Source organism: Phaseolus vulgaris, chromosome 10 (assembly GCF_000499845.2).
Source record: "Phaseolus vulgaris cultivar G19833 chromosome 10, P. vulgaris v2.0, whole genome shotgun sequence".
NCBI classification, from domain to species: domain Eukaryota; kingdom Viridiplantae; phylum Streptophyta; class Magnoliopsida; order Fabales; family Fabaceae; genus Phaseolus; species Phaseolus vulgaris.
The window spans coordinates 26,015,122-26,027,165 of NC_023750.2; the positions used below are offsets into that span (position 1 = coordinate 26,015,122).

Genomic DNA, 12,044 nt, shown 5'->3' on the forward strand with positions numbered 1-12,044 from the left:
CTGTTTCCCTCCATCACTCATTGGCCTATCTTCTTTGCACAAACTTTGTAATAACTTTCCTTTTTTTCTTATGTATTTCGAACTGATACCACCTTATTATAAATTATTCTGCTTCTTCATATGGTTTCTCTGTTTGCTTTGCCTCTTCTTGTAAAAACCGCTTAAACGAATTTAACTTAGCAATTCTGCGGGCGCAACTGTTTACTTACTGCTTCGAACTCGATCAAGCTATCAACTTTCGAACGATAACATTTTAACTACTTGTGAACTTTAAGGCAATGAACTTCAGCGCGAAACTACTTACTAAACAGCGAGTTTCAGTCCAACTGATAGTTTAAGACATAGTTCACCTGATCTACTCCATCAAAACGGGCCCTTACTCTTGCCATCGCCTGAATCTCCTCTGATCGCCATCGGGTCCCGGCGATGTAAGCCTCCTTTTGCCTTCATAACTTGGCTATTGTTCCCTCATCTGGGGGTAGAGGCGCCTTTCGGATCCTTCTCTACCTCCCTGAGTTTCAGAACAATAAGCCGGATAGCTAGGCGTTTTCTTCGAACCTACCTTAGCTATCCTTTCAACTTCTTCCACCCTCCACACCGTACCTGAACTCGTTCGAGACGAGGAGGATTTTATCTTGCCTGAACTCGCTCGAGACAAGAAGGTCTTTATCTTACCTGAACTCGCTCGACGGCGAGAAGGTCTTTATCTTGCCTGAACTCGCTCGACGGCGAGAAGGACTTTATCTGGCCTAAACTCGCTCGACGACGAGAAGGACTTTATCTCGCCTGAACTCGCTCGACGGCGAGAAGGACTTTATCTCGCCTGAACTCGCTCGACGACGAGAAGGACTTTATCTCGCCTGAACTCGCTCGACGGCGATAAGGACTTTATCTGATGCCTCTACTTTGCCCAGGGACTACATCTCCTCTTCCCTGGAAGCAGTGAGGACTTTTAACTTGCTCTCGCCTGCACTCGCACAAAGTCGAGGAGGACTTTAACTGGTGCCTCAACTTGCCCGGGGCGTACATCTCCTCCCCCGTGGATGCACTGAGGACTTTATCTCTTTCTCGCCTGCACTCGCTCGACGGCGAGGAGGTCTTTATCTCTTTGTCGCCTCAGGACGCGCGAGGGCGTTGAGGTCTTTTCAACGTTGTTGGTGCCTCCGATCGCCGAAAGACGATGAGGACTTTTAACTTTAACTGATGCCGCCAATCGCCGAAAAGCGATGGGGTCTTTAAACTTTAACTGATGCCGTCAATCGTCGAAAAGCGATGGGGACTTTAAACTTTAACTGATGCCGCCAATCGCCGAAAAGCGATGGGGACTTAAAACTTTTAGAAAGCATGCAACATAACTTCAAACTCGCCTTAAATCACATACGAGTGACAAGGTCTTTTTTCAAAACTTTCGTAACAACAACAAGCATGCAATCTAAAACACTTTAAACTTTGAAAAACTCTTCTTTATTGGGTAGCCTCATTAAAAACCCTCCTTAGGGAAAAAAGAGTGCCCCCTTCAAACTGTTTTAACAGAAAGCTTGCAAAACTCTTTGTGTTTGTTTTTACTTACAAAGCTTTTAACTGTAATATAACTTGAGGTGCGTGGCGTTCCAAGTGCGAGGAATCGCCCCTCCTTCCAATGTTTCTAAGCGGTAGGCGCCGTTCCCGAGCACCTCGGTTATCCTGAACGGTCCCGTCCACTTAGGCGACAAGTTGTTCTCCATCTCGTACTGGTGGGCCTTCCTCATCACTAGGTCGCCTTCTTTAAACTGCCTTGGCATCACCTTTGAGTTATACCTTCGTTCAATCCTTCTTTTCACTGCCTCAACCTTTACTCTCGCCTCTTCCCTGACCTCATCCAGCAAATCCAGATTCAGCCTTCTTTCCTCATTCGAGTCTTCCGCTACAAAGTTCTGGAATCTCAGCGAGCTCTCCTGGATTTCCACTGGAATCATTGCGTCGCATCCATAGACCAAGCTAAACGGGGTCTCATGGGTTCCTGACTGCTCGGTGGTGTGGTACGCCAAAACTATACGGGGTACCTCCTCAGCCCACGATCCCTTGGCTTTCTCTAGTCTTCTCTTCAAGCCACATAGCAATACCCGATTGGCGGACTCTACTTGGCCATTTGTCTGAGGGTGCTCGACGGATGCAAATACTTGTTGAATTCCCACCCCTTCGCACAGCTTTTTCAACAGGTGACTTGCAAACTGAGTCCCGTTGTCCGACACCAGGCGCTTAGGCACACCAAACCGGCATACGATGTTCTTCCATACAAAGCTTTCGATCTTGTGTGCGGTGATCTGGGCCACTGGTTCTGCTTCGATCCACTTGGTGAAATATTCAATTGCCACCACCAAGTACTTCATCTGCCTGATCGCCAATGGGAAAGGTCCCAGAATGTCGATCCCCCACGTATGAAACGGCCAAGGGCTGTAAATCGACTTCAACTCCTCGGGAGGCGCTTTGTGCCAATCGGCGTGCTGCTGACATTGCTTGCAACACTGTGCATACTTCTTGCAGTCCTCCCTCATTGTTGGCCAGTAGTAACCTGCACGGAGGGTTCTTGCGGCCAAAGCTCGACCCCCGACGTGACTTCCGCATATCCCTTCATGGCCCCCGCGTTCTTCAGCCCAAAGGGCATCACCTTGTAGCAGTAGCACGATCTCTCGGTCATGAAGGCGGTCTTCTCTTCATCCATGGGATGCATCATTATCTGATTGTACCCCGAGAAGGCGTCTAGGAAGCTCAGCAACTTGCACCCTGCAGCACTGTCGACCAGGGCGTCTATGCTTGGCAAAGGATACGAATCCTTTGGGCAAGCCTTGTTCAGATCAGTGAAATCGACGCACATGCGCCACTTCCCATTGCTTTTCTTCACCAGCACGACATTGGCCAGCCACTCAGGGTACTGGACTTCCCTGATATGGCCTGCAGCGAGGAGCTTCTGTGTTTCATCCCTGATCACCTGCCTTCTCTCCTCGTTGAACTTCCTTTTTCTCTGTCGCACTGGTCTGACCTGGTTGTCCATTGCTAGATGGTGGCAGAAGAAGTCGGGGTCGATTCCCGGCATGTCTGAAGCAGACCATGCAAAAGCATCCGGATGCCGCTCTATCACCTTGGCGATCTGGTCTTGGAGCTCAGCCTCCAAGGATCTTCCCAACTTGAAGATCTTTCCCCCGATCTCCCTTTCGAGCCATTCCTTGACGGTTTTGGGTCTAGCTTCCCTGGCGATCACCGCCCTGGCGATTCCCAGCTCCCTCGCTTCCTCTGGGCGGTTCCTCGCCTCTTCTTCCCGCTCGGCGTTCTCTCCCTCAGCCTCAGCATCCATCATGGCGACGTCGCCCCCGGCGGCCACCTCCATCGCTGCACCCACAACTCGCCACTCTGTTGGCTTGGGCTTCACACCGGGAGGCGGCGTCGTCGTGATGTAACTGACTGACCTCTTATTCTTGAGGCTATTCTCATAGCATTTCTTCACCTCCTTCTGGTCAGATTTGATGGTGATCACCACCCCTTCCATCGATGGCAACTTCACCTTCATGTGCCTGGTTGAAGGCACAGCTCCTATTCTGTTGAGCGTTGGTCTTCCCAACAGAATGTTGTATGCTGAGGGAGCATTCACGACGAGGTACTTGATTTTCTCCGTCCTCGAGCCCGCCTCATCCGTGAATGTAGTTCTTAACTCTATATACCCCCTGACCTCCACCTGATCGCCAGCAAAACCATACAAGCACCCTCCATAGGGCCTCAGCTGGTCAAGGGGCAACTGCAGCTGTGTGAAAGTCGGCCAGAACATTACATCTGTCGAGCTTCCTTGGTCCACCAGAACCCTGTGGACCTTCCTTCCCGCCGTAACAAGCGAGATGACTATTGGATCGTTGTCATGAGGCACAACGTCCCTGAGATCTTCCCTTGTGAACGTGATGTCCACATCTGGCGAGTGGTCCTCGAACATGTCCACTGTCATCATAGACCTCGCATACTTCTTCCTCTGCGACACGGTGCATCCACCACCCGAGAAACCTTCCGCGATGGTGTGGATCTCTCCGTGAGTGGGCATTTCGTGCTGCTGAGCCTCACCACCCGCCGGCTGGGAGCTCGACGCGCCCCCCGTCCTTCTGTCCAGCAGGTAATCATTTAGGAATCCGCTCTTGACCAGGTCGTCGAGCTGGTATCCTAATGCCAAGCATGAGTCCACGGTGTGGCCAAAACCCTGGTGGAATTCGCACCAGGCGTCTGGCTTTGGTCCCAACACCTTGTCGCCCACCTTCTCGGGTGCCTTGAGCCTGACTGCTATGTTGGGGATGGCGATCAGGTCCGCCAGCCCCATGACAAACTTATGCTTTGGCGAGCGATTGTACTCCCTGGGGCACCCTGGGCCCCTGCCCTTGTTTTTCCTTGGATCATAAGGATGGCGGGTCCTTTGATCCCTCTTGGCCGCCGCTGTCTCCAGCACCCTCTGTGGCTGGATCCTGGTTTGGGCACGTGGCCTAGCGGGGGCCACGCTCCCTCTCTTCTCGGCGACCTCACTTTCATCGGCGATGTGGGCCACCGCAAGTCGCCTAACCTCAGCAAACGTGGCGGGGTGAGCCCTGATCAGCGCCTCGCAGAAAGGTCCCGGCAGTACGCCCTTTTTGAAGGCGTAGACCAACATCTCTTCGTCCTTGGCCGGCGAGCGGACCATCTGCGCCCCAAAACGATTCAAGTAGTCCCTGAGGGACTCTCCCTGGTACTGCCTTATGTCGAACAGATCATAAGACACCCTAGGCGGCGCCTTGTTCACTATGTACTGCTCGACGAAAAGCTTCGAAAACTGCTGGAAATTGGTTATGTGACCGGTAGGCAGGCTCACAAACCATTCCAGTGCTGTTCCCTGGAGCGTGCTCACAAACATCTTGCAATACACAGCATCCGAGCCTCCTAACAGCATCATCTGCGTGTGGAACGTGGTGAGATGTGCCTCAGGATCCTCCACGCCGGTGAAAATAGCCTTCACGGGTACCAGACTCGCAGGGATAGGCGTGTCTGTGATCGCCTGAGCAAATGGCATGGGGAAGACGTGAGGCGGCGTGGACGGTGCGACCTCTTCAGCGAGTGGGCGCCCTCTCTGCTCCTGAAGAGCTTGGCGCAATTCCTCAGTCACTTTGCTGAGCTCTTCATTCCTGGCCTGAGAGGCAACCAGGTCCTCATGCATCCTTGCCTGCTCTATGCGCGAGGCTTCCACATTCGCCTGCAGCGCACGCATGATCTCCACCATCTGCGCCATAGTCATGGCGCCTTCAGCAGCAACTGGCGCAACTGGACTTGAACGGTTGCTTCTCATCTTTCTCATGAAAACTTAGCAGATCACAACGAGCGACGAACAAAACCTCCTTTAGCAACGATCGATCCAGCAATCAATCGATCAGAACTTCGCAAACTCCAGAGAACTTCAAGAACGCAACCTCAACAACAAAAACCTTCGCAGAAACTTGCACCTTCACCACAAACCACCGCTTCTCCACCAAAACCTCTGATTCACCGATCAAAAATCCGAACAAACGTCGAAGCTTCGATTTCACCGATTAAAACTCGCGTAAACAGCGAAAAACCTCACCTCACCGAACAAGAACTTACACAAACGGGGAAAAACCTCAACTCTCCGAACAAAACCTCGAACGAACGGTGAAAAACACGAATCTACCGAACAAAGCTTGAATGAACGGCGGAAAATGGTTGCACCAGCACACAACCACACAGAAACTGCAGAAACTCCAAGAACTCACGTTGTGGATGGGAATAGGTTTTACACGGCCCCACGGTGGGCGCCTGATGATCCTGCCTGTTGACCAAGACGCAAGAACCTTGCCTCGTCAAGTCTGTATCGACTCTGCGCCGTGTTAGCTTCGGTCCTTCGCCTTGATTCACCTCAAGAACCTGCAAAAGACAGAACGGCGCCGCTGCGGCCGATCACGCTCCGACGCCCAAGTCAGCGACTGAACCACCAAAATACTAAGAGAAAACTAAGAACAGGAACCGTGCAAAATTCTCTCTCAGCGTACTCAAGTTCTTGCAAGCGTAAAAGAAGTAATCTTATATACCTGTGCACTTTCTCTCTCCTGACAGTTACACATCTGGACACGTGGCTCGCATCCAGCTGTACACGTGTCACCATCTGGAGCATCCTTGACTTGGGCGCCACTTCTTACTCTTCAGGCTTTTGGCTAAGTTACTTATGCATGAAACAACTCAGCGCATAGCTGCCTTGGAGCGTGATCTCTTCTGCGTGGCGAGTACGGGTGCCTTCATACACACCTTCCCTGTGGTCTCGCCGGCCGCCTTCATGATCTACTTCACTTGCTTCATCGTGCATGTTCAGGTAAGCTGTTCCCCGACCTCAACCTCTGGCTAGCTAGGGAATGACCACCTGACGACTTCATCCTCTGCTTCGAAAGCCTGGAATAAGCCTCCCTGATCCTTTGGCGATGTCCTCCTTTCGGCGATCTCTGATCACTTGGTCGTCTGGGTTCGCATCCGGCGACTTCATCACAAACCTGGTGACTGCCGGTTTAGGTATGCTAGAGATCGGAGCACGCCAACTTAATAACTGGCGACTACACGAGCCCCCCGACTTCCTTCCCTTCTGCCAGCCATGAGCCCTGCTTAACACGCTTACATAATAGCTTGCTGCCACGTCATCACTTCCGACTACCTGGGCAGTACAATTACAGTTTCTGTTTCGAGCGTTTAAGGTACTATAAATGCTCTCAATCAGTTTAAACGTCTTAAATACGCTACGTTTTATAATTAAATGCGCTTTAAGGCGCTTTGAATGCGGGAATAGCTTAAATAGCGCCTTGAATGTTGGAAATGGGGTTCGAACTTTTGGCTAATTTTCCAGATACACTCTAGTTGCTTGCTCGAGCCTTGAGGTTACGCGCAAGGGACTAGGGAAGGATTTTGGCCAGAACGAGAAAATATACACTAGACACAGTTCCTTTTTACCACCTTCAGAGTGCCGTACACGGTGCTCCGATACGGAGGTGCAGAGTTTTTGGTGTTTCTTGCTGGCTGACTTGAGCGTCGGAGTGCAAACGGCCGCTAGGGCGCCCTTTTGTCCTTCTTTGCAGGAATCCACAGGATAACCATTGGGAAGGAGTCCCTAGCTGACGGTTAAGGTCGCGCACGAAGACGTCCCAGGTCAACCGGACAGAGCAAAACGTCTAAAGCATTTAAAGCGTCTTAAAGCGCATTTAAAGCGTCTTAAAGAGCATTTAAGGCGTTTAAAAACGTTCAACGCGTTTAAAACGTTCAAAGAATTTAAAGCGCTTAAAGTGCTTTAAAGCGTTTGAAACGCAAACTGAATAAAAACGTACCTTAGCACTTATATACCTTGATGTTTCAATGCTTACTGCCACGTGTTCCTCTGACTTGATCGCTATTCTACGTGGAGGGCCTTATAGCGTCGTAACCCAACTTAGGGATATTCCATCGTGTAAGTCCTCCTTCCTCGAAGTGCATCTGGCGCAAGTGGTGACTTTCTGGGTGCCAACTCATGCGCCCCAACCTCTAGTTACTTCCCCTGGGAGTGTATCTACCTTCCTCTCGTACCACGTACATGGTTCGCCCCTGGGCGTGCCCCTCTCATGGGTCGTATCTGTCCCAGGGGTCTCCTAGAGGTGGCGTGAGTACTTCACAAATCAGGTTACTCCTCACTGGTACTGGGAATATGGCCTTGAAGCCACCTTTCTCTTCTCTTTATTACTATTCTGAGGTACTGAGGCCCCACGTGGTGTCGCCCCCTCCACGGTCTTTCCTATCCGTGGGTATCGGAGGGTGACACCGTCGACGTCTTAACCTGGCGACGCCTTAACCTAGCGACGCCTACATCTGGCGACGCTTTAACCTGGCGACGCATACACCTGGTGACGCCTTAAGCGGTCAACCTGTTGACTTTCTTCCCTGGGCTCCCTGGATGGTTCCCACCATATGTTTGACTTTGACTTTGACTTTGGTCAACGCCCGGGGACGGGACGGTACAGGACTCAAGCCCCTTTTATAACTACTCTTGTGACAACTTTCTCTCATGAGAATCTTATCTCTACTGAAAGCACAATATATTATCAAAAAAACCACCTACTAACAGGGCACCACTTCAGGTGCTCACAGCAGGAAAATATTTTGTTTTACATGGGCACCCTTATTGACAATGCTTCCCTTACTTAACAACTTTATCTTTTCAACCAACCACTGTATGCATGTATTTACGTATCTTAACAACCACACACACTTATCTATTAGGTTAAAAAAATATTCTGTTAATAACCTTATTTTAATATATAATAAAAATATTATTCTCAACAACTATTAATGTACCGTCCCGTATCCGGGCGTTGACTAAGTCAAGGTCAAAGTCAACACCAGGAGTCAAGGTCAACACAAGGCGTTGCCTAGGTGAAGAGACGCCAAATGCCAGCGTCGCCAAGAAGAAGCGTCGCCAAGGCAAGGCGTCGCCTAGGTGAAGGCGTCGCCCAACCAGGGCGTCGCCAGATCAAATATTACTAAGGCAAGGCAATCACAGTGTAGTTCCCCGATATCCATGGGTAGGAAATACCATGGAGGAAGCGACGCCGTGGGAAGGCCTCAGGTCCCGATGATCCGGGAGAGTGATAAAGAGAAGAGAAAGGTGGCTTCAAGGCCATAGTAACAACACCAGTGTAGGGCAGCCTGACTCGTGAAGTACCCGTGCCGCCCCAGAGACGCCTTTGGGATAGATACGACTCAAGAGGAAGGTCACGCCCAGGGTAGCCGGGTGCAGGGTACGAGAGGAAGGCAGATACGCTCTCAAAGTGAGTGACTAGATGATTGGGGGCATGAGTTGGCACCCAAAAAGTCACCACTTGCGCAGTAGCACTCCCAGGCAGGAGGACTCACACGTAGAAACGTCCCCAGATGGGCAGAAACGCCCCCAGATGGGGTCATGGCGTCGTGAGGCCCTCCACGCGTACGACAGCCAGGTCAGAATAGAAACACCCTTTAGTCAGGTACCAGGTAATTAAAGTCATTCGATACAGTTTCTGTTTCGAGCGTTTCAGGTACTATAAAGGCTCCCAAGCGTTTCAACGTCTTAAATGCGCTACGTTTTCTAATTAGACGCCTTAATTAAGTGCGTTACATTTTATATTAAAAGCGCTTTAAGGCGCTTTAAATGCTTGGGTAGTTTAAATAGTGTTGGGAATGTTGGGAACGGGGTTCGAAGTTTTGGCAAATTTTCCCAGAATACAGTCTAGTTGCTTGCTCGAAGTCGTGAGGCTACGCACAAGGGACTGGAAAAGAGGTTGTTTGCCAGAGCAAGAATATACACACAATACACAGTTCTTTTTACCACCTTCAGAGTGCCATACGCGGTGCTCAGATACGGAGGAGCACAGTTTTGGTGTTTCTTGCTGGCTGACTTGAGCGTCGAAGTGCAAACGGCCGCTAGGGCGCCCTTTTGTCCTCTTTTTGCAGGAATCCACAGGTAACCAGTGGGAAGGAGTCCCTAGCCGACGGTTGAGGGGTCGCGCACAAAGACGTCACAGGTCAACCGTACGGAACATTTGGACCCCATCGTTGGCCCGTTCATCTCCGCATACTGGCCCTGGTGATCATAGGAGCATGAATCCCCTTTGTGTTCCCTTATGGCCCTGGTGGAGAGTAAGCATGAGCATTCGTTAAGGAGCTCCCTGGGAGGAGTAGCACAAGACGACATTCTTGAACAGACTCAGGGAGGTTTGAAGTTTTGGCAAAGGTAAAACGCCGGTGGGAACAGACACTGGAAGAACTCTTCGCGAGAGGAGAAAGGGTGCAGTTAGGTTACGAAAGGCGCAGAAATGATGAGTGCAGTTTCAAAGTCTTGGAGAATTAAATATAGCGGTTAGAGCGCCAAACGACGCACATGGAGGTATTGCTGTTAGAGCGCTAAACGACGCGAATGGGTGCACCGCACGATCGAGCCACGTGGCAGAAAATGGAAGGATGGCCCTGGCACCCCTGGTTAAACTCAGAACACGTCGTATCGACAGAATGCCCAGTGGTACGATGCGCCGTCGAAAGTGGGTCAGGGGCACAGTAGGAGTCAGGACCAAGTCGAATGACTGAACGTCCCATCAGCCATACAAGAAACGCCACGTGGATCAAGTCGAATGACTGAACGTCCCATCAGCCATACAAGAAGCGCCACGTGGATGGCACGACCAAAACCTTGAGCTCTTCGCTGTCCTCAGGCGTCGACCAAGGCCAAGGTTAAAGTCAATGTCAAGGTAAAGATGATGCCCAAGGCGACGCCAGCCTGAGACGCCCAAGGCGTCGCCTGGAAGGACCCAAAGGGCGACGCCAGCGTGAGACGTCGCGGGCGTCGCCAACCAAAATATCAGCAGGGCCGCCTCCCCGATACCCACAGGTAGGAAAGACTGTGGAGGGAGACGAAATTGAAGAGGGCAAAGTTAGTTACTGGCGTCGCCTCCCCGATACCCACAGGTAGGAAAGACTGTGGAGGGAGACGAGACTGCCAAACGCCAGCGAATCACTAGCAGGGTGTTCCCCGATACCTATGGGAAGGAAAGACCATGGAGGGAACAACCCCCCCAGAGCACTCGGCGTTTTAGACACCCGGGGACGATACGGCGCTGCTGTAGCAGGCATCTCCTTAGGCGTGGGCGCCGGGCGTTAAGGATCAAGGAAAGGACCGTTTTGGTGTTAGAGACACCCCGTGGACGATACGGCTCCACTAGGTGAGCCTCTCCATGGGCGTGGGCATTGACGCGTGACCTTTCCCGGGCATACAAGGCCGCCCAACGAAGTGAAAGAAACGGGTATAATGCAGGCAAAGCAACCGAAGCACGCGAAGGCAAAGAATGAGAATAAGATCACACAGGCAGAATTCTATGTCGCGAGGGCACGAAAGTAATCATACAAAATCCCAGAGTTGTAGCAAGAGTGCAGACGATTCAAAGAATTACAAGTTTATCAAAGAAGGTTAAAACAAGTATAAAGGAATGGGCTGATGATCGAGGGTGGCGGCTCAATCGTCCATCTCCAGAGGCACGACCTTTCCATCAACAATGTGGTGAGTGGAATCGCAGTTGGAAATGTCAATCCCCGAGTTCATGCAGACTGCTTGGGCCAGAGCTTCCTGGAATCCCTCATCGAAAGTGCCCGCCATGTCCTGGATGAGGGCCTTTTTGTCCTTCTCCTCCATGGTGGCGTCCCCAGAAGCTACCTGCTTCTCCAAAGTCTCCTTTTCCACACGAAGCCGACTGACCTCGACCTGTAGTTTGTCGTAGTCAGCCTGGAGAAGGCCCACAGCTTTGGCCTGGGTAGCCATATCCCCCTCCATCCGCTCCATCTCGTCAGCCTGCTCATAGCAACGGTCCTTCAAGTCCTTTTGAACTTCTGCGTCAGCTTCAACTAAGTCTTGAAGGCCCGTTAACTGAACTTGGAGGGTGACTTCCCGAGTGTAAAAGTCAGCCTGGACCCCATTGCCTCTGCCAGTTGCTTTTCAGCCTTTTCCTTGGCCTCTTGAGCCTGCTTTAGAGTGCCTTGGTAGGCCTTGTTTTGGCATTCCAGGGTTTTCTTTTCCTCCTCCAGGGCAGTTACCCTTGTTTCCAAGGCCTGGAGGGTTTGAGCTTGCAGGACAGCATTTATGGCCTGGGCGCGCCATTCAAGGGCCACCGCCAAGAAGGCCCCCAAGTAGAAAGGCATGCCCTCCTTCCTGTCGGTGCCCTCTGGCATAGTTCCACCACTGAAGCCCCTCATCAGATGCATGATTGGAGGAGGGATGGCGATGAGATCGGGGGCGGCAGCGACGGGAGGAGGGGAAGCAGAGACTTCTTTCGGTGGCGGAGGCGGGGCAGATTCGGCACCTTCGCCCCCTTCCTCTTGCACTGTTGTGGGGGGAAGTGAGGTCGCGCTCGGAGGGTTATCCATGAAGGAGTCCCCTCCTTGGGGCGACGCCTCTGGCAGAAGGGGAACCCGCGCAGACTTCCTCCTCTTGAAGGGTGCCACACCTTCCGAGTCCTCAT

At 51.6% G+C, this 12,044-nt stretch overlaps 1 protein-coding gene across 1 annotated transcript; it reads right to left on the reverse strand.

Annotated features, from left to right (window-relative positions):
• Positions 1–11,044: 11,044 nt before the first annotated feature.
• Positions 11,045–11,724, reverse strand: LOC137817678 (uncharacterized). The gene is made up of 2 exons (XM_068620934.1): positions 11,506–11,724; positions 11,045–11,452 (listed from the first exon to the last, which is right to left on the reverse strand). The coding sequence occupies exons 1-2, from the start codon at positions 11,722–11,724 to the stop codon at positions 11,045–11,047; spliced, it is 627 nt and encodes a 208-aa protein (XP_068477035.1).
• Positions 11,725–12,044: the final 320 nt, after the last annotated feature.